Source organism: Solanum tuberosum, unplaced genomic scaffold (genome assembly GCF_000226075.1).
Source record: "Solanum tuberosum cultivar DM 1-3 516 R44 unplaced genomic scaffold, SolTub_3.0 scf00263, whole genome shotgun sequence".
Taxonomy (NCBI): Eukaryota; Viridiplantae; Streptophyta; class Magnoliopsida; order Solanales; family Solanaceae; genus Solanum; species Solanum tuberosum.
This window is the reverse complement of record NW_006239196.1, coordinates 451,431-474,988: the sequence shown is the minus strand read 5'-3', so window position 1 is coordinate 474,988 and position 23,558 is coordinate 451,431. Positions and strand designations below refer to the sequence as shown.

Below are 23,558 nucleotides of genomic sequence, written 5' to 3'. Positions count from 1 at the left end.
GAGATCTTAATTTCTCCGATTTTTTTTTGCCTTAGCTTAATTTTGAACCAAGCACCTCATAGTTTTACCCTAACTTTATTAATTCAGAACCTTGGTGCTCATCATTTCTTGTGCTTTCTCCTCTCTCTATCAACAGTTTCACTTTACTCCAATAGTTTTTTTTTATCTCAATAAAAGAGAAAAAATAATAATTTTGCAGCAAAAACCCAAAGCTTTTTAATTATTATAAAAAAAAATCATTTAGTCTTTTCTTATGTTTTTCATTTCCTTTATTACAAAAAAGAAAAATAAAACAACACAAATTACATTTATTTTTGGTTGAGTTAAAATGAGAGGAAATAAAATGTTGAACATATTGTAGTGTATTAGTTGGGAAATTTTAAGATTATCTAGATATAAAAAATTTGCAATCTATAGTACTTTTCGTATAGTTTTTTTTGAATATCTAAAATTTATTTTAAATATCAAATTAATGTAATCTAATTTAGCTTTGAAAATTAGTTAAATTGACTCTCGAAAAACGCAACATAACAACCAAAAGAAAGGAGTATGTTTGAGCTTGTTCGTATTAATTTATTATACTTAAATAATTCTATAACACAAACATATCTAGCTGTGACATGATTGAACGTCTATCTATCTCACCACACTCCCTTACTTCTATAAATGCGGGCGAAAGAAATAGATGAGAGCAATAACAAAAAAGTAGCAAAAGATCTTCTAGTAATATATTCAGTTGTTTGATTAAAATTATTTTCTAAATTCTTTTAGAAAGTTTTATTATTTCAATAAAAATTGATATAGATAAAATAACTTTTAATCTATCTTAGGAAAAAAAATAAGTATTATATAAATTATATAAAAAATGAAGTATTTTCAAACAAATATCATACATATATATATAGGTTTTCAAGCAAATTGAGTCCAAATTCGGACGCAGCTAAAGTAGTCTCCCCTTTCAGCTGTACGACGCACTTCCACCTCCGGCGAAATCGAACTGTAAGTTCTCCTCTTTAGATATCTCTGTAACGAAAAAAAACCCTAATTCTTCCTCGTAATAGTTCTGAATTTCTGTTTTTATTGCCATGTTTTGTATTGCTACGCACCCTAAACAAATCCTCGACTTCGATTTTTCAAGTTCCTTTGTGGTTTTTGCTTGGCGTCTTATGGAATAGATTGTAATAGATTGCTTTTTAAGCTGTGATGGTGTGTACTATGCTGGAAATAATCAAGTTTTGTTAATATTTAAGATTAGGAGAAATAAATAAGTCCGTGAAAGATGCTTTTTTTTTTTTTCATTTTTGTTGTTATTTTCCAGAATTTGGGATTGTAGGAAGTGAAAATTTACAGTTGATTTCATTTCCTAATCAACCGAAACAAGTATTTGAATAACGTCCCCTTTATATGCAATTTAGTCTAAACAAATGGGATTTTGAGGTGTGTTATAGTTTGCTATTTTGAGTTTTAGTTTATAGGTTGGGGGCAAGGGTTTGGGGTGGTAAGGGGGTTAAGGGAGATGATGGGCGGAGAGTAGGGTCTTGGAGCATAAGGATGTTGACGGGGAAATCCATAGAGCTCTTGAGGATTCTCAAGAAGTGGAGGGTAACTTGTGTGTGATTTAATACCTGCATATCTCACCTCCAAACTCCTCACAGTATTATGAGCTTTTATAATATCTCTCAGTTTTTTTGAAGCAGATAGCTGCCAAGGATTACAGAGAACACAGTGTGATACTCCCTGAGAGATAAAAATGGTATTATTTTCTGATCCCTCTTTCTTAATGCTGTATGTTCCTCTTTATTCACTCCTAATTTGTATATAATTGGTGTCTGCTTTCATTTCTTCGATTGTTCTAGAGTAGAAAGTTTATTTACCTTATTTGATCAATTCTGATTTGAGTTTTTTTCTCATGAATTTATTTGGTCTATGTTCTAACTTGGTTTTTCCCCTGGCTACCGTGTTTTCCAGTTGTTTTTCTCATACTTCAAGGACCTGGTGGGCAGGGAAGTGACTGTCGAACTGAAGAATGATTTGGCTATTCGAGGAACACTACATTCAGTTGATCAGTATCTCAACATTAAGCTTGAAAACACGAGGGTTGTTGATGAGGACAAGTATCCCCACATGGTAATTCCTCATTCTTTCTCTTGTATCTTTGTTCTTCGTATTTTCTGTTGTTGATTTTATCTATGAAAATATGGTTTATTGCCTATATTTAGTTTCGAGATGCATTACATCTTGCCTCTCTTTCACCTTCTCTTTTTGTGTGTATACGATCTGTTGAAAACCTCTGTTTTTGGTTCTTCCTTTCTCAATTCAAGAATTCTTGAATTAGTTGTTTATGCTTTTGTGGTATGCAATAAAACAAGTGGATATTTTCTCTTCCATAGTACTCCGGAGTTGTGAACCCGATAGTTTTGCTGGAGACTACTAATGTTGATTGTATATGTGAATCGAGAAGGTCAATTTGATGTATTAACTTCTCTGTGTGTATATGATTCTGGCAACTAATGCTCACTGTGATATGGGATCCTTAGTCTATATGGGATGAGGTTTTCCTATCACTACGACTATGATTATCTGCGGCATTCACCTAGAGATGTTTAAGCTCAGTGTTCTTTCATAGTTGTTGTTAGCTATGCTATGATCTATTCACCTTTCTGTTGAATGAAGTACTAATGTTATGTAAGGAGGTCTACCTTTACAGTCTTTGATCCTTTGGAAACTGATAATTTGTTTATTACAAGGCTAAGAAGTTGTCAGTTTGGGAATTAAATATCACTGTAGCGGTGCATTGCAGCAGAGAATCTACAGCTAACCTTAAATAGCAGATTATTAGCATGTCCTCACCTGATAGTTGCTCATAAGTTGAGACCTTGTGCTGAACCTTTGCTCTAATGCATGTGGTAGAATGAAATATGATGGCCTATGATAGCCTGCGTGGAGGAATAACTCCAATAAAAATACTTGGATGAAGCTTTGGAAGTCTTAGAAGGCCCATGACAAGATCTCAAATAAGAAACTTCAAAACAAGCTCATTGATTTTAATTGCAAAGACGAAGTGCCTAGTATTGGAAGAAGAGCTCAAGCCAAGGAGAATCTTTTGTCTATAGTGTTATAGCTATTTTATTGGCTGAATTGAGGTCCAAGATGAGGTAGGATATGGTGGTCAAGAATCAGCCGTTGAAGGAGGTCCATATCATTTTAATTTTCGATCAATTTAGCCACCTAAATTGTGCCAAACTTGCATCCCATGAATCTCCCACTTAGGCCACATTTTAGCCTAAATGGCCCAATTAGGCGTGCAAATTGATAGGAGAGTTGCTGCCCAAGTTGCTTGCAAGTTGTCTTCAAGATTCCAAGAGTTTCCTTAATTTTAGGCACTAATTAAGGGAGCCTAGCACATGGTTCCCTAATTTAGCCTAAATGGCCCAATTAGGCGTGCAAATTGATAGGAGAGTTGCTGCCCAAGTTGCTTGCAAGTTGTCTTCAAGATTCTAGGAGTTTCCTAAATTTTAGGCACTAATTAAGGGAGCCTAGCACATGGTTCCCTTGATTTTAGGAATTACCTAAACCTTCATATTTTATCTTAGTGGAATAATAACTAGGATAAAATATGAAATGTTTGACTAATCCTTAAAAATAGGGAAACCATGTGCTAGGCTACCTTAATTTCTTAGGGCTCGTTTGGTGTGAGGGATTAGAAATAATAGAGATGGGATAAGGAAATAGTGATGGGATAAAAAAAAATTATGTTGTTTGGTTGGCAAGTCCGGGATAACTTATCCCGGGATTAATAATTAGTACCGGGATAAGTTATCCCTCCCCATGGGTGGTATAGTAATCCCGGGATAACTTATCCCGAGATAAAATATGTAAATGACAAATATGTCCCTTTAAATTCTTTTTATACATCATTTTTTACATTTATGTATATTTACATTTTTTTGAATACCATGTATAATAATATTTACTACTCCTTATTTTTATGATAATTATACATATTTTTCTATTAAAAATTATACTATATAAATATAATTTTTATTTATGAATTTATTTGACTAATTCTTATGTTTATTTTATTTTGATTTCTCATAAATTTTCTTCTCTTTAATAAACTTAAGAGGGAAGTTCTATTTTTAAGCTAAATAAGAAAAAAGTTATATTTTTAAATACACATGGTACTTATCATGGGAATACATAAACAAAAATATTTAAGTTAAATAAAATAAAAGTTTTATTTTAAAAAATGAATAACTAAAGCTCACAAAGAAATATTTAAAAAGTTTTAAATAAAAGTGAAGGGTAATTTTTGTAAACAAACAACTTGTTCTTAAAATTTATCAATATATATTATTTTGAATATAACAAACCAAACACTCAATAAGAAATAATCCCAGGACAACTTATCCCATCATAACTAATCCCAACATAACTTATCCCAACATAACTTATCCCATCATAACTCATATTCAAACCAAACGACCCCTTAGTACCTAAAATTAAAGAACATCTTGAAGATAACATGCAAGCAACTTACGCAACAACTCTCCTATCAATTTGTACACCTATTTGATCCTTCTTGGATAGCAAGGAAGCTCATTTTAAGGGCTAAAATGTGCCCCAAGTGGGAGCTTTGCTAGGTGCAAGTTTGGCACAATTCAGGTGCCTAAATTGGTCCAAAAGTGCACTGGTTTGGACCTCCTTCAAAGACATGTTCTTCATCTTTGGCCTCAATTTGGCCCACAAAAATAGCTAGAACTCTTGTGCAAAAGACCATCCTTGGCTTGAACTCTTCTCCCAAAACTAGACACTTATTTCTTTGCAATTGAAGCCTAATTAGCTTCGTTTTGAAGTTTCTTATTTGAGATCTTGTCATAGGCCTTCTAAGAGCTTCATCAAAGTTCTTTATTGTATTTATGCTTCTGTGGCTGCTATCAGCCTTCCTCTAGATACACTACCACATGTTTTAATGGAACTCTTTGATGAAATTCTTTTGTTGTTTCAACATATTGAATTTGTTGTGTAGTTGCTGCCTTTGTGGTTTCACCACTTTGAACCAAAACTTGTGTGATTGTGTTAGTTTCCAGCATGTCACAATTCCAGTCTTATTGTCTAGGCCTTCTTTTGTATCTGGTTTTCTAGAAGTATGAATTATAAATGGAGCTACAATCTCTGTCAGCCCTTATATTTTTACTAGATGCACAAATTGGAACGAGAAGCGACAATAGTTGTAAGACCATAAGTTATAAATGTCTAGATGATTTCAGAGAACGCAACTGGGCTTTGGCTGTTTAAGCCTCACTCGCCCTAGCCAAGCAACGCCAATGGTGAACTTCATATTCCCCCTTTCACATTTCTGCTCTCTTCCCGCTAAGTAGGATTCCCTCTCCTTTTCTCCTCGTGCATCGTTTTTCCTTTTCATTCACTCACCAGCACCTGCTTCTGATTTAAAGAAAACAGAAGTTCCCCTGTTCCTTGTGGGATGGGGTGGTACTCACCCACTTCCTTGAGTAGGGAAAAGAGATCTAGCAAGAGGTTCACAAGATTAATTTTATAGATTTGAATTTACAAACATTAAATGAAAGATGATGTATCATAAGAAAATGATGGCTTCTTTCCGTTCCTTGTATTTTATATGAGAAGTTATATAGACATCAACCATTCCCTATACACACTATCCCTATTCTTTTAAATATCTGTTATTTCGGTATCAACATTCTTGCATTGATCAGGTTTTCTGAAAGTGGGCAAGAGTATGAATGATATTGAAACTATATTCCAAAGTAGATTCTACTAGTAAGTAGCAGCCTGTAGTTATTGACCTAATAAATCCGACCTGACAGCTTAAAATTTGCCTTTATGCAACTAGTGATATGTGTGTTGACTATGTACCAAAAGAAAGATGTGTTGACTGCTGTATTTCGATGTACATGTACACTTGCGACTTATGAGCCAATGAAAATGAATATGAAAATGGAAGCTGAGAAAAGGAGTGAGAAACGTGATGTCGTATGTTCCCCTAGTTTTTTCCTCCCCCACTGTCATCACCCCTTCTGTTTCCCCCTCTATTATTTATGAATATTAGTACTTTTCTGATCTGAACGCTAATCCATACATCCTATGTTTCTTTGATGGCAATAGAGGTCGGTGAGGAACTGCTTCATCAGAGGATCGGTGGTGAGATACGTGCAGTTACCTCCGGATGGAGTTGACATAGAACTGCTTCATGATGCTACGAGGAGAGAAGCTCGGGGTGGCTAAATTCTAGAGTTCGAAATTGGTCTATTCACATTTCAGCGGATAAGTCAGCAGCAGTATACTGATTTTTCTTACTGGATGCATTTTGCGCGCAGTGATTTTCTTCATCATCTTAAAATTTAGTATGCAGGTGTTATGAATACCCATAATGTGAAAACTGTGGATATGAAATCTGTCTTTTGACAATTAAGAATGTTAAAAACTGAATTCAGTGTCCAATCCTTCGAAATTACTTTTTAAGGTTTGCTATTGTCTGCTACATTTTTTCCATTGTATTCACTCTAATTACTGCAGGACTGACATAATACTAAAAATTATAATGTGGAAGGAATTAATAACGCAAAATTGTTATCTCGTATTTAGTTCTTACACTACGTAAGAATTAGAATTATATTTTCGTAACAGAAATATCACTTATGGGACTTGTTTGTTCTATGCTACTAGGCAAGTCATTTTCCTCATCTTTAAAGAACTTGTTTTCTTAAAGAATTTTTTTTTTTGACCCAACGAACATAAATTCATATTTTTTTCAATTTGTCATGTGTATTAGTCCATGAATTTTTGAAAATATGATTGATCGTATATCTTTGACCCTAATTTTTTTGGGAACATCCGTAATAACCTAGTGAATGATATCCATAACTTCTACAGGACTTTCACCACTTTTTCTAAGCAATTAAGGATGACAAAACAGGAATTTAGGATTTTCTCAGTTTTGTGTGTATTAGTCGATGTATTTTTGGAAATATGCCTTCTACAGGATCCACGCTATCTTCATCATCGTTTAAGGGTCGCAAAAAAGGAATTCATAATTTTTTCAATTTTTCGTGTGCATTGTATTTGAAGCAATGCTTCTACACTAGAGATTAACAGGATAAAAACCTTGCTTGAATTTTAATTTCATCTATTTTTTTTTCCCCAGTCAAATGTCAGGTTCGAGTCTCGAATAGATCGTCGGGGTTGAGGTCGAGGTCGGGTGTCGGGATTGAATCCCAATTTGGAAGTCGGGTCTTGGATTAGATGTTGGCGTTGGGTCTCGATTCAGAATTTGGTAACTAAATCGAGAGTCGGGGTCATGTCGGATCCCAAGTTAGGTGTTAGTATTAGGTCCCGAGTCGAGAGTTAGGATCGGATCCTGGTTTTGAAGTCGGATGTCAAGTTGAATGTCGGGGTCGAGTCTCTGTTTGAAAGTTCGGTTCTGAATTGGGAATTGGGGTAAGGTTTCACATTGGATGTCGGTATTGGTTCTTAGATCGGGAGTCAAGGTCGGATCCTAGGTCGGGAGTGACGATGAGGTCCCATGTTAGGTGTCAGAATTGGGTCTCGAGTCAGGTGTTGGGGTAGGGTCCCAATTCAAAAATTGGATCCCACATTGGGTGTCAAGGTCGGGTCTTGGTTTAGAAGTTGATTCTTGGGCAATAGTTGAGGTCTCAGGCCGGATGTCAGGTTCGGGCCCTGCATCGATCGTCGGGGCAATGAGTCAAATCCCAATTCGGATATTGGGTCTCGGGTTGGGTGTTAGAGTTGAGTCTCGGTTTGAAAGTTGAGTCCCAAGTTGGTCGGGTCCTCGGACAAGAGTCGAGGTCGGATTCCAAATCGATCGTTGCGGTCGTGTCTAGGTTCAAATATCGAGGTTGGGCTAAAATCCTAGTTCAAATATTGGGTCCTAGATCGAGAGTTGGGTTCAAATACTAGGTCGGGTCCCTAATTGGGAGTCAAGAGTCGGGGTCAGGTCTTGGGTCGAGTCTCAGGGTTGGATCCAGGATCAATTGCCAGGGGCATGTCCTAGTTCAAGTATCGGGACCATGTCCTGTATCGGTTATCGAAGTTGGTTTCCAGGTCAGGGACTATTTTCCTAAAAAATATTTTCTATTCTCTAGAAAAAAATAAAAGATATTTTCTGGAAAATGTTTTTCATTCATCAACCAAAAACTAGAAAATATTTTTCACACACCAACCAAACATGAGAAAATAAGTTAGAAACCAACTTATTTTCTAAAAGCACATTTTCTAGGAAATCATTTTCCATGGAAAATTTTCCTTCATACCAAATACACAAGTCATCACTGCACGAACTAACTTTTGATATAACTAGTTCTCGAATACGTGCGTTGCACGTGTGTCCATGCCAATTAGTGTAAACCTTTTAAATCGGTATATGTAATATTAACAAATGTGTGTAATGAGAGAATTCTTCTTTTACATCCATATCTTATCGCTAATCCAACTTGTAGAAGATAAGTCAACTAGCTGAGAAGCCCTTGGAGTAAGGGCTAAAATTCATGAACATTTCCATCTCAAGTCGGAAAATGTAGGCTTTTGCTACTCTGCCTACTAGCCGACTTGAGATGAAAATGTTGACGAATTTTTATCCCCATTACTCCAAGGCCCTTCTTGTTCTGCTTGTTGAATTATCCTCTGCAAACATAATAGTTATGCTTCATTACAGGAAGAAAAGAGGTAAAAAAAATATCCGAAAATGGAAATTTTGCAAGAAGATCTCTTGGATATATGGAGATTGGATTTATGATCTAGTCCTACCCCACCTCTTACCTAGCAAGGCTGAGAGCTGATCTTTTAGTTTACAATTTATTATCTCCTTTATGCCAATGGATTCAATCCCACATATATCAAAAACTATTAGGGAGATTAAAATTGTGTCATACCTTCCAACAGTTAATGCATATTTGGTGTCAACAACTTTTTAAATTTGGAACTATATAATTATTTTTGGTTTAAGGTAATATATGTGAGAATTTTATAGAGAGAAATACAAAATACATCAATACATTATTTGTGGTGTAAAATATTCGACCATTTGCGTGACTATAAATGATTTAATTAAGGGTAAAAGGAATTTTAAAGTTAAATTATTTTCAATTATAGAAATGTAATATCCTAGATATTTACATTTATGTTTTTAAAAAAAAAAGGTATTCCTAGTTTATATAGGTCTTTTTTTTTTGGTTGTTTTTTACTGTAGGCATAACCTATTTATAAATTCAAAAATCATAGCTTCCAACGCTACAACGGCAAATTGATGAGGAGAACTACAATCTGTTTGGATCATTGTTACTCATTGTTTCATAATATATTGTATTGTATTGTACTCTATTGTAATGTATTATATGGTAGATACAATGTTTGGCTAGATTGTATTGTTTGTTGTTGTTTAATAACATTTTAATTGTTTGGTTTGATTGTATCCTACTGTATTGTAATTTATAAAATTACTAAAATATCCTTAATTATTCTAGGGTAGGAGGTTTGACTAGAATTAAATAATATAAGGTAAAGGGTAAAATAGTATTTTGAAATATTATGTAAAGATATAATTGGAAAAAGAAATTAAGTAACAATGGGAACACACCAAATCGGTTGTTCCATAAAATAGGGGTTTTCATTGTTATGTAACAACGAAATTTAACAGTACAATACAATACATTTTAAGTAACAATCAAAACAAACATTTTATAGGTATAGTAACGATGTAATACAATACAATGGTTAACAATAATCCAAACAGAGTGCTAATGGGAGAAAAGAATTTAGGACTAAATTTACTCAAAATCACAATGAAAGAATGTTGCAATTCACGTGGAAATTGCAGAAGCGAGACGAAGAGCTGATCAACAAGTTTTGCAGCAAAATTCGAGTAGAAAAACGGGGTTTTAAGGTATGGTTGCATAGTAATAATAAGGAGAATACTAGGAGACCTACCGTTGATATATTGTCCGAATGTCTCATTCATAAAATACTACGTTTTCTTAGTTTTAAAGAAGCAACATGGATGAGCATTCTCTCCAAAACATGGCTACAAGCCTGGTCGACTCTTTCCAATTTGAAATTCCGAGTTGAATATTCCAAATGTGATTTGAAAATAGTGGATGATATCATGAATAGATATAGGGACGGAAAAATCCCTATAGAAAAGTTTGAATTATTAGAGAAGGACCATCATTCGTTCTTTGATAATTTTCGTGAAGTTTTAGCTTTTCCTTTGATTAATGAGTGGCTTGACATTGCACTTACGAATGGTGTAAAAGATCTTGACCTTTACTTAACATCATATCCCTTGCCTATTTTATCAATCTTGGCAGTAAATTCTTTAAAGAGAATTGGTTATGAAGTGTTCGCCTGTTTCGTTATCTAGTGTTGCTGTGAATTGCAGTTCTTTAAGAAAGCTTTCTCTATATGCTTCAGACTCTACTTAATAGCTGTCCGTTGATTGAATCTTTCATCTTTGAGTATTGCTGGGGCTTGGAAACGTCTGAGCTGGTGAATCTTCAAAATATTAAGTCAGTTTACCTGAAGGTCTTGGAGATTCGGTATTGTGGAGGCTTATGGGAGATTGATGCTCCAAATTTAGTATCACTCGAGTACACCTGGAGTCAAATTCCTCAACTGAAAATTGAGTAATGACAACTGAAGCACTCAAAAATCACTCTTCAGTGCCACGACGATTTAAATGCTCGATGGTTTTGTAAGTTGAGGAAGTTTCTATCAAATTTGCCTACTTGGTCTGATGTTTGCATTGATTTTCACAAATTCAATGAGATCAACCTGAATAATTTGCAACTGGACCACATAGGTTCGACCCCCCAGCCAGACGTTTTAAATGTCTATTGTACACGGTTGGGAAGGGAGTATCCAATGTTTGTTGATGCTTTGCTATGGAGTTGTCATCCTAGGAGACTTAACCTGCAATCAACAAGAGAAAGGCTTACATTTCTCATTGATCATTTGATGTATATGAAGAATTCGAGAAGCAAAACCTTGGTATAGTCAATTAAAAGAAGTAAAAGCCTACGAATTTGATAGGAGGAAGAGAAAAGTGGGGATGGGGGCTACAAGGAACCTTCAAAAGTGGGATATATGTTGTATTTTATTAGATTGGTGATGCAGTTTATTCTATTAAAAATTGAAATTACACTTATTTTTTAACAAAGTTCTTTAATTTATATCAGACCCTTTTTCCTTGGTTGTTAGTAGGGTGATACAGATTGTATCAACGATAAGCAAGCTTTTATCTATATTAAAGAGTTGTGTCATAATTGCTACATTTGTTTCTATGATACAATGTCTTACTTTCTTAGCAAAAATAAAAAAAGGAGAGTTACTCACAAATTTTAATAATTTTTGTTATTCTTAAAAAGATTAATTTCACCACGATTCTCTGCTATATCTCAGGGATTGTATCCCAGATACAACTCTATCACATGTCTAATACAAGGGGGAGTTTGATTATTGTTCAAAGTTGAGACAGAGTAAATAGAATAGTGTTAGACTTAGGACTTTTGAACGACTAAGCAACTACTAAAGTGACCCAGTCTATATAGGTCTTTCTTTTGTTACTTTTACGGAAGGCATAACCTATAAATTCAAAAAACCCCTAAAGCCACGAAGCTAATGGGAAAAACAATTGAGACTCAAAATCACAAGGAAATAATGTTTGAATTCGCCCAAAGAGTTAGGCGGAAATTGCAGAAGCGAGGCGAAGAGTTGATTAGCGGAGTCGAAAAATGGGGTTATAAGGTACGGTTGCACAATAGGACACCTTCAATTGATATATTGTCAGAATGTCTCATTCATAAAATACTCTGTTGTCTTTGTTTTAAAGAAGCAACACGGATGAGCATTCTTTCCAAAACATGGTTGCAAGCCTGGTCGAATCTTCCAAACTTGGATTTCACAGTTGATTATTCTAAATGCAACGATATGAAAATAGTGGATGATATCCTGGGGAGATATAGGGACGGAAAAATCCCTATAGAAAAGTTTGAATTATTAGATGATTGTTTGATAATGTTTCTAAACTCTTTTGAAGTTTTAGATTTCCCTATGATTGATAAGTGGCTTGGCATTGTACTAACAAATGGTGTAAAAGACCTTACCATATCATCATACCCCTTGTTTATTTTCGCAATCTTGGCGGTAAAATCTGTGAGAAAATTGGTTTTGAAATATTGTATTCTTTTGCCTGTTTTGTTATCTAGCGTTGTTGTGAATTGCAATTCTTTGAGAAAACTTTCTCTATCTTATGTAAGATTAGTAGACGAAAACATGCTTCAGACTCTACTTAATAGCTGTCTGTTGATTGAATCTTTCACCTTTGAGTGTTGCAATGGCTTGGAAACAATGAATCCTCAAAAGATTAAGTCGGTTTCCCTGAAGTTCTTGAAGATTCAGCATTGTGGGGGAATATGGGAGATTGATGCTCCAAACTTGGTATCACTTAAGTACACCTGGGAAGACATTCCTCAAATTAAAATTGTGAGAGAGTCAAGACAACTGAAGTACTCAAGAATCATTCTTGAATGCTTAGACAGTGACAATGTAAATGCTGCATGGTTTTGTAAGTTGAGGAAGTTTCTATCAAATTCGATCTCTTGGTCTGACTTTTGGATTGATTCTTACGAATGCAAGAACATCAACATTCAAAATTTGCAACTGGACCATAAAGATTCTAAGCCCCATGTGGACGCTTTAAATGTCACCATTATATGGAAGGACGGGGAGAGCCCAACGTTTGTGGATGCTTTGGTATGGAGTTGTCAGCCTAGGAGACTCAACGTGTATTCAACAAGAGAAAATATTACATTTTTCATTGATCATTTGATGTATATGAAGAATTCGAGTCAGTCTACTTCTCATGAAAGCATGCCTCAACTTAGTCAATTAAAAGACGTAAAAGCCTACAAATTTGATCCTAGATACTATAAGGAGGAGAGTTGGCATCCTGTGGAACACAAAAGTGGGGAGCTGGCAACAACGAACTTTGAAAAGTGGGAATGGTGTTATTTTTTATTAGATTGGTGATGCAGTTTGTTCGATTAAAAATTGAAAATGCACTTATTAAAGTTCTTTAATATTTATTTTTCAGGTCAGATCGTAGATACTTTAAGAACTTCAAATTTAAGATTTCGCATCAGTTCTTTATTTGAAAATAGTTTTTATCAAACATGATTAAGTTGGAAATATCAATGCACAAGAACATTATGTTTGATTTTCAGTTTCCTTTGTAGTTTATGTGGATTTGTTGTACATCCTTTTGGCTTATAGATGTCGTTCAGAAAATGGCACGGTAGCTCATATGTTGTGGTTATTTCTCTCTGTCAAAGTTTACAGATATTTTAGCAATGTACGTCATGTCTGAACCGGAATAGTGAAAACGATAGACCCTACATCATATAATTGTAAAAGTCGGACGAGTATGAACTTTACAAGCAATAACTCCGTTTTGACTCGTTTCAACTTACTGTTCTGTTTCTATTGACACCCCAACATATAATTCTGTTTTGGACTTGTGATATCTGTTGTACTTTGTGCTGTTTCGTACTGGTACAGTGTTGTCCTTCTTCTAAGATGCTCTCGAGCACTTCGCATGGAAAAGTTTGTGTCTGTAAACCATTTGACAGGATGTTCATTTTTATTAGATGTAATCAGATAGTTACTTCAGCAGTCGTTCACTGTCAAAATTATGTACAATAGCGTCTCTTTAGAGGGCCTGTATTACACCAGTCTTCGTATCATAACAAGGAACTTGAGCCAATGTTGGTTTACTTTAGACAAATTGCATAACACCATGAGCAGTCAACAGAAAAAACATCCTGATTTTGTTTTTTCGACAAATTGCTGTTTCGACTTTTTACTTATTGAATTTGTAAGCTGATACTTGATGGAGTAGCTTTTATTTACCAGTTTTAAGGGAGACATTGTTGGTTTCTTGTGAAGTACTTCTCAGATCGATTACAACACCACATGGTGCTGTTCTGAACTTCAATTTCTCAATATCTTCGTTAATGATGACTTCTCTTTTGGTACGTGACTAATTTTTGTCTATAATTGTTCGTTTTAATCTGCCTAAGTTAACAAATAATGGTATGGATGAGCCTTTTCTCAAATGAAAATGGCATAGATGAGCCAAACTTTTAACAGATGACATAGATGAGTCTTTTCTCAAAGTTCGATGACATATTTGAACCTTTTCCCTTTAAAAAATATTCCATTATTGACAACCAAATATTGTTTACCTATATAGATATTAGAGAATAAGAGAGATGAAATTGCATCAATACACATATTTAATGCATGTAATATTAAAATAATAATCATGAATAATAAAATTAAATTTTGTTAAAATATGGTAAGAAAAATATTCTACTTATAATGTTAACGAGTTTTAAATAAAAATCTATAAATAATTTGGTTAAAATAAATAAACATCTATCTATATATAAAAAAAGAAGAAAAAATGACACATGTCAATAATTAGAATTAGAACGACACATGCCAACACAACAATTTTTTTGTTCACTAAGCACATTATACACAAATGCACGTTTCATGTTTATTAAATGCGTTAATTTTGTTACACATAGTAAATACAGTCTTTATTATTGAAATGAAAACTAATTAAAAGTCTATGTAAAATAATGAAAAAAAAAATCAACTAACTACCTACTAACTTCCTAATTCGATCTTAAATTAAAAACTGCTAGAATTTTTTTTAATTATAAACTAATTTAAATTTTTCAAATTAATTTTATAGTAATTAAAATTCTCAATTATTAATGAAAAAAAACAACTAACTACCGACTAACTTCCCAATTCTATCTTAAATTAAAAACTGCTAGAATTTTTTTTAATTATAAACTAATTTAAATTTTTCAAATTAATTTTATAGTAATTAAAATTCTCAATTATTACATTTAAATAATATTATATATATCAAAAGACAAGAATTACTATCCTATTTTTTAAATCCATCTCCTACAATTTTTCACTCTTCTTTTCTCTTTGTTCTCTTTGTTCTCAAATCTCAATAATGGTGAAGAAATGGCTTGATACATACTCATTGATCTTCTTAACATGTTAATGGGACAAACTAATATTTCTACAACAACACTTCTTTAAAGGTATAATGTCAATTTTCTCTCTAAATTTATTTTCATATTTTTCTTAAAAGTTTTAATTTTGAAACTTCTTGCTTTAGTTTTTACTTTGATATTGATAGATATTTGCGAAAAATTTTAAGCAACATTTTTGGATTTCACTCTAAAAAGTTGAATTGCTTAAAATTTAATCTTTTATATCAATTCATGTACCTTTTTATGGAGTTGTTTTAAACTATTTGGAAAATAGTTTTGCAAGGATTTAATTCAATTCACCTTCATAGTTTATGGAGTATATTATAATGCTTTTATGATATATGTAGTTTTGCAAATTTACGATGTTCAAAAATAGTAATTAGACTTTTATTATTTATGAAAATTTAGGTTGTATATCTCTTTCATAATTGTTTTTTATTTTATTTATTTGTTTGATGTTTGATTCCTCTTTTATCTATCCTTCTTTTTCTTTTTTTAACGGATTTTAGTCATAGCCTCATAGGATCAGAGGCAGTGGCTTTGTTGGCTCTGCGATATGCAAGGCTTTAGTGTCAAAGGGTACAGAGACCATAAGTCTGAGAAGGTATTTGTAAATTTGACTGAGTAGTGTAATAGGGATTTCAATTATTAAAATGTACTAATTTATGTGATAGATCTTATACATTTTCTGTTTATTCATAATAATCCATATGATTATTCTATCCTCTTATGCTATTTTTACGTATTATAAGTTCTCAAATTTGAGTATTCTCACATGTTCGAACATCTCTCTTACTCGGACTCATGAATATATCAAGTCACTTGGATAACACTCATGTACATGTTCATTTCTTCATCATACACTTGAGTAGATTGAATGAACGCAAATGAACATTTGCATTTGTGAAATCAATGTAAAAATTGATTGTAGGTTATTGTTACTCTAATTAATATATGTTATTTCTTAATATACTTGCAATTCATTCAATGCAATGAAGGCATCGGATTATGAGTAAAATATACTAACATTTTATAATAATTTGTAAATTTGTCTAAAATCAATTAAAACTTTTGAATATTTCATATATTGTAATTTAAATATTAGTGCTACATTTAACTTTGTTGCAGCAATGTTATCACAAATTTTGATTATATATAGATGTTCAAGGCTTACATCGGTAAGACGTATACGATACCAATCTTGCAAGAAAAACTTTGATGTTATTATTGTGCAGATACAACACTTTGTATTCAAGAAACATTTCATTTGCTGTTTCTGTAAAAAAAAATTTAAAAAATTATCACAAAAATTAATACAAATTGTATGTTATTTAGAGCTTCAAAATTACTATTAGTTTTCTTTGAAATTTAAGTAATTAGATGATACAACAATAATGTGCTAAAAATCAATTATTTTTTTTGGGTTTATTAATCAAATGTTATGCACATGACGTTAATAAATGAATTAAAAAAATTATAATTTTTCAATTTCATGAAATGCTTGATTTTTCTTTATTTACAAGTATGTTTTCAAGGCTCATATCAACAAGAGGTTTAAGATAATATAAAATTTATCAAATATGGTTTATTTGATTAATTGTTTTTTCCCATGAAATGTTCTCAATTTTTTTGTTAAAGTTATATCTAAGATTTTGTGTTACTTCGCAAAAGATAAAATATATATTATGAAATATAACAAAATTTATTTAATGTGTTTTGGGTAGAAATAAAATAGATCAAAATTCGATTTTTGTGAAAATTAAAAGCAATTATTATATGTACAAATTGAAATCATGACATGCTTGATTTTATTTTGATTATAGATACATGTTCAAGACCTATATTGATAAGAGGTTTACGATATCAATTCTCCAAAAAATAATTTTCAGATTTTTTTAATAAAAAAATCATCACAAAAAATAATACAAATCTTATATTATTTAGAGCTTCAAAATTACTATTAGTTTCCTTTGTATAAGGTAATATTTACATTTGAAGAAATGGCCAATGAGATCAAGGTTAATAAATAATATTTTTAAAAATTGAAATAATTATATAATACAACAATAATGTGCAAAAAATGATTCTTTTTTTTTTAGTTTATTCAAAAGTTATGAGCATGATATTAAACAAAAATATTATAGTAATTATTAATGATGAATTTAGAGAAAAAAACTTTTAAAATGATTATTTTCACCTAAGTGGCAGTCTAATATCAAGTCATTTGGTAGTTTTAGAACAAAACTAAAACAAAAGAAAAAAATTAATAAACAACAAAAATAACTATTTGGAATTTTTTTAAAAATCTCATGCTAAAAAATAAAATAATTAACGAAAAAATAAGAAAAAAGAAAAACATTAACAAAGACATAGTTGTTGTAAAATGAGAGCAAAATATAATAATACTAAACAAGTAACGAAGACAAATTGTGATGAGAAGTATAGAGTGGATAATATTATTTAAAACTCTTCAAGTGTGTTCTCACAAGGGTGAAAAGACTACCCTTTTATAGGATTTAGAAAACACATGTTTTCATCCTTTAACCAAATACGTTAGTACAACTATAATAAATACAATAAATACATACATTACGTTAGAGATGAATTAAGCGAAAACAATCCAACACCAATTTAAAGTGGATTTGTAACATCCCCCTTGGATGTTTATAGATAAATGTGCCTCGTTAAAACCTTACTAGGAAAAACCCAGTGGGAAAAAGCCTAGTGAAGGAAAAAGAGTACACATCTCTTGTAATATGCCTTGAGTGTTGCCTCGTTAAAAAACTTACCAGGAAAACCAATGGGACAAAACCTTGGCTAAGGAAAAAAGAGTACATCGCGTATTTTACTCCCCCTGATGAAAAATTTATTTGATATCTTGGAGACGACGCATTCCAATCTTATATCTTAGCTTCTCAAATGTTGACGTTGGCAATGCCTTAGTGAATAAATCTTCAAGATTATCACTCGAATGAATCTGCTGAACATTTATCTCACCATTTTATTGAAGATCATGTGTGAAAAAAAAAAACTTAGGTGAAATATGCTTTGTTCGGTCTCCTTTGATATATCCTCCCTTTAATTGAGCTATGCAAGCAACATTATCTTCATACAATATTGTTGAAATCTTTGTTTGCACAGAAAGACCGCATAATTGCAAAATGTGTTGAGTCATTGATCTTAACCATACACACTCATGACTGGCTTTATGAATGGCTATTATCTCTGCATGATTTGAAGTAGTAGCAACTATTGTTTGCTTCATCGAACGCCATGATATAGCTGTACCTCTATATGTGAATAAATAGCATGTCTGAGATCTAGCTTTATGTGGGTCAGACAAAAATCCCGCATCTGCATAACCGATCAATTCTGACTTGGATGCATTAGAATACAACAATCCCATATCAATTGTTCCTTGAAGATATCTGAATATATGCTTAACACCTTTCCAATGTCTTCTTGTTGGACATGAGCTGAACTCGCCAATAAACTAACTGCGAAGCAAATATCTGGTCGGGTATTATTGGCAAGGTACATTAGTGCCCCGATAGCACTGAAATATGGTGTTTCATCACCAAGAATCTCTTCATCCTTTTCTTGAGGTTGGAATGGATCTTTATTTATATCAAGAGATCTCACAACCATCGGGGTACTCAATGGGTGTGATTTAATTATGTAAAATCGCTTCAAAACTTTTTCAGTATATGTTGATTGATGGATAAATATTTCATTTGTCACATGTTCAATCTGAAGGCCAAGACAAAATTTTGTCTTACCAAGATCTTTCATTTCAAATTCTTTCTTTAAACACTCAACAACTTTTTAAAGCTCTTTAGGAGTTCCGATGATGTTCAAGTCATCAACATAAACAATTATTATTACAAATTCAGATTTTGACCTTCGTATAAAAATACAAAGACAAATAGGGTCATTCTGATACCCTTCCTTTAACAAGTATTCGCTAAGACGATTATACCACATTTACCCTGATTGTTTCAATCCATATAAGGATTTTTGAAGCTTTATTGAACAACCTTCTTTTGAATTTTTATATGCTTCAGGTACTTTTAGTGCTTCAGGGATTTTCATAAAAATATTGTGGTCTAGTGATCCATATAATAGGTTGTGACAACGTCCATTAGATGCATTTCAACCTTTTCATGAACTGTCATATTTATTAGTTACCTGAAGGTAATTGCATCTACCACATGAGAATATGTCTCCTCATAATCATTGCCAGGCCTTTGTGAAAAACCTTGTGCCACAAGTCGTGCTTTATATCTTATGACTTTATCATTTTCATTGCGTTTTCGCACAAAAACCCATTTGTACTCCACTGGCTTGACACCTTCAGGTGTTCAGACTATTGGTCCAAAAACTTCACATTTTTCAAGTGAAGTCAATTCTGTTTGAATTGCTTCCTTCCATTTTGGCCAATCATTTCTCTGTCTACATTCATTGACAAATCTTGGCTCCAAATCCTCATCTTGTTGCATTATTTCAACTGCAACATTATAAGCAAAAATATTATCCACCACAATATTATTTCGATTTCACCTTTTTCTCGTCGAGACATAATTTATAGAGATTTCCTCATTCTCATTATTTTCAGGTACATGGACCTCCTCTTTGGTGTCATCATTTATTATGTCTCGGAGCTCTTCATGAGCAATTGCCTCCATATTATGATCATTTATTCCTTTCCTTTTTCGAGGATTTTTATCCTTGGAACCAATTGATCTACCACGTTTTAAGCGTGGTCTAGACTCATTTGCCTTAACATTTTGTCCTATCGGTACATCAACTCGAACTTGAGCATTAGCAGCTGGGATATATGATTTAGTAACCCGTGGAAGGTTAGTAAATGCATTCGGTAGTTGATTTGCAATATTCTGCAAATAAATTATCTTTTGAACTTCTTGCTCACATTGATTTGTTTGAGGGTCTAAATGAGACAATGAAAGTGAATTCCAATCTATCTCATTTCCCAACTGTTTTGTTCTCCCCCAAATGTTGGGTATACTGATTCATCAAAATGCCAATCAGCAAACCTTGCCGTAAATAAATCTCCAGTTCTAGGTTTCAAATATTTTATAATAGAACGAGATTCATACCTAACATATATCCCTAACCTTCTTTGGGGACCCATCTTTGTGCGTTATGGTGGAGCAATTGGAACATATACTGCACAACCAAAGATTCTAAGATGGGAAATGTTTGGATCCTGACCAAAAACCAATTGTAATGGGGAGATGTCATGATGACTGGTTGGCCTTATGCGCACAAGTGCCGCTGCATGCAAAAATAGCATGCCCCCAAATTGAAACAAGCAACTTTGTTCCCATCAACAATGGTCTAGCTATCAATTGAAGACGTTTAATCAATGACTCTGCTAAACCATTTTGAGTATGAACATGTGCAACAAGATGTTCAACTGTTATTCCAGTGGACAAACAATAATCATTAAATGCCTAAGATGTAAACTCACCAGCATTATCAAGACGAATTGTTTTTATTGCATAATCTAGAAATTATGCTTTTAACCTTATTATTTGAGCCAACAACCTCGCAAAAGCCATATTGCGAGTTGATAATAAGCACACATGAGACCATCTTGTAGATGCATCTATCAAGACCATATAATATTTAAAATGGTCCACATGCAGGGTGAATAGGTCCACATATATCACCCTGTATCCGTTCCAGAAATGCAGGAGATTCCACCCCAACCTTAGCCACTGATGGTTTGATAACCAATTTTCCTTGTGAACAAGCAGCACAAGAGAATTCCTTTGATTGAAGAACATTTTGGTTCTTCAAAGTATGCCCATGTGAATTCTCAATTATTCTGCGCATCATATTATAACTGGGATGACCCAACCGATCATGCCAAATGATAAAATCATTAGAACCAGTAAACCTTTTGTTTACTATGGCATGTGATTCAACCGTACCAATATTTGTATGGTACAACCCAGAAGAAAGTGAAGATAATTTTTCATGCACAGTTTTCTTCTCCGCATTTATTGTAGTAATATAAACCTTTCCTTCATTCACAGTCTCAACATGATAGCCATTTTGGCGAATAACCTTGAAACTTAACAAGTTTCTATGAGACTTACTACAATACAATGCATTATCAATTACCAATAATGTTCCTCCAGGTAGTAATAAGGCCGCTCTTCCAGAGCCCTCAATCAATTTTGTACTATCGGATATTGTATTAACATATGCTTTTTTCATTATTAAATGAGAGAAATATTATTTTTCTCTGAGTATCGTATGAGTTGTGGCACTGTCCAGAAGACACATATCTCCATTACTCATCTTGGATCCAACTGAAGACTGGAAAATTTTATTTACCTGACTCTAAATGAAAGTTGATCAACTCTTAGGAATTAATTTCGAATTAAGTAGGTCTCAGTTGGTTAGAGACTCGTGTTGATAACGTGTTGTAAAATGAGAGCAAAATATAATAATACTAAACAAGTAAGGAAGATAAATTGTGATGAGAAGTATAGAGTGGAGAATATTATTTAAAACTCTTCAAGTGTGTTCTCACAAGGGTGAAAGACTACCCTTTTATAGGATTTAGAAACATATGTTTTCATCCTTTAACCAAATACGTTAGTACGAACTATAATAAATACAATAAATACATACATTACGTTAGAGATGAATTAAGAGAAACATCCACACAATTATGTGGATTTGTAACAATAGCTATAAATACGTAGATAATTTTTTTCAAAAAAAAATAATGATTGAAAACAAAAACTAATCTAAAGCATCTCCTAAAATTCCTCACCACTTACCTAACTATTCTTATCTCTCAAAACTCAATTATATATTTTAATCTTCTACCTATAGTGTCACACATCATAACATAATTCAATTCAAATTTTGAGTTTATATAAAATGAATTTAGTATTTTAAATCAATATTTTGTAATAAGAAAATAGCATCAACATAATTTTTTTAAAAATAATAAATTTAAAATATTGTAAATTTGTATTTTGCAAAATATTGCAACATTCATCATCAGAATAATTCTAAAATTTTCAGTTTGAATATTTTTTTTTAAAATTCTCTCCAAAAATATATAATTTTAATTTGATAAATAATTATGTAAAAAGTTGTCAAATAAAATTGCCAAAAACAAAAATGGGTAGTTATATTATTTTAACTATTTCGAGATTTTCTCAAACAAAAAATCTTAGTTAAAAAATACTAACAAATTACAAAACACCTATATCATGTAGTGTTCTCTTCTATTTCTCTCCCACTTTGTATAGACTTCACTTATATTACTTAACTAGGTAACTTAGCCGCGCTACGCGCGGTCGTAAAATATTATATCAAAAATATAAATTAACCTTTTCATATTATTTGAATATAAAAGAGTGTTTAGTTCAAATTCAATTAAATAGATAAAAATTTAAATTTGAATTCATTTTATTATTCACATTGAACTAATTTCTAACAAATAAAATATACTATTACATAAAGGAAGAAAAGGTACTTTTTCAGTTTTCATTAAACATAAATTGATTAATGTCATATAACCTACTTAAAGATAAACAAAGCTCATTAAATAAAGTACATGAGAAAAAAAGAAGAACATGGTCCATTCACTCCATCCATAACAAAGTGAAGATAATTGTATTTATATGTCAGAAATTATGACGTATACAGATTTAAAAAGTAGAGTTTAGAACATAAAATAAAAAACAAAACCGATCATTTTGTGTAATTTTAAAAAAGACTAAATCAACCGGTAATTATATGATAATTGAAATAGATTGTATAAGATGTATGAAAATAATTTGATAAAATATAGAAATTGTAAATGTCTAAAACGTAAAAAATGAGCATTCGTAAATTATATTTAATTTAAATTGTTGAGTATAGTTGGATTGTTTAGCTAATTCTATTATAGACATGAAGGTGACATTTGGATAATCAAAATGTTATAATAATTTTGGTCACTTCACAGATAATAAAGAACTTATTTTAATTTTTTCAATACTTTTTTCACTTTCTTACATTACATACTCCCTTTATTTCAAAATAAAGTTTTTATTTTTATTTTTTATTTTATTTTATTTCCAATTGTGTTTTACATAATTATGAAGACTTCACACTGATATTTTTTTTTCAATCAAAAGAATTTATATAACCAAAAAACTGGGTCAAAGAACTATATTTTCTTCAAGATATATATTAAAATTAATTAAGTAAAATTATCTTACTTTATAGCCCCGCCCCAAACTAAAAAAGAAATTGACATACTACAAGAAGGTGAATATCATGGAATTGAAGAGTACATAACAAAATAAAATTGAATTACACTTTCTATGTTTTAAAAATAAAACTTTTCATGAAATGAAAATCCAGCAAATTGAAGTAAAAATATGGTGTAGT

The 23,558-nt window shown here is 32.1% G+C and overlaps 1 protein-coding gene across 1 annotated transcript; it reads left to right on the top strand.

Annotated features, from left to right (window-relative positions):
- The first annotated feature begins 894 nt into the window (after window positions 1-894).
- Window positions 895-6,480, top strand: LOC102601306 (sm-like protein LSM2). Its single transcript, XM_006358365.2, has 4 exons — window positions 895-999; window positions 1,698-1,753; window positions 1,969-2,127; window positions 6,145-6,480. Exons 2-4 carry the CDS (start codon window positions 1,751-1,753, stop codon window positions 6,262-6,264), a joined length of 282 nt encoding a protein of 93 aa, XP_006358427.1. The 5' UTR covers window positions 895-999; window positions 1,698-1,750; the 3' UTR covers window positions 6,265-6,480.
- The last annotated feature ends 17,078 nt before the right edge of the window (window positions 6,481-23,558 follow it).

Excerpts from the sequence above, each read along its gene's own strand:
- LOC102601306 (XM_006358365.2), top strand. Across the intron at positions 2,128-6,144 it reads AGGACAAGTATCCCCACATG|AGGTCGGTGAGGAACTGCTT; the intron begins GTAATTCCTCAT and ends TGATGGCAATAG.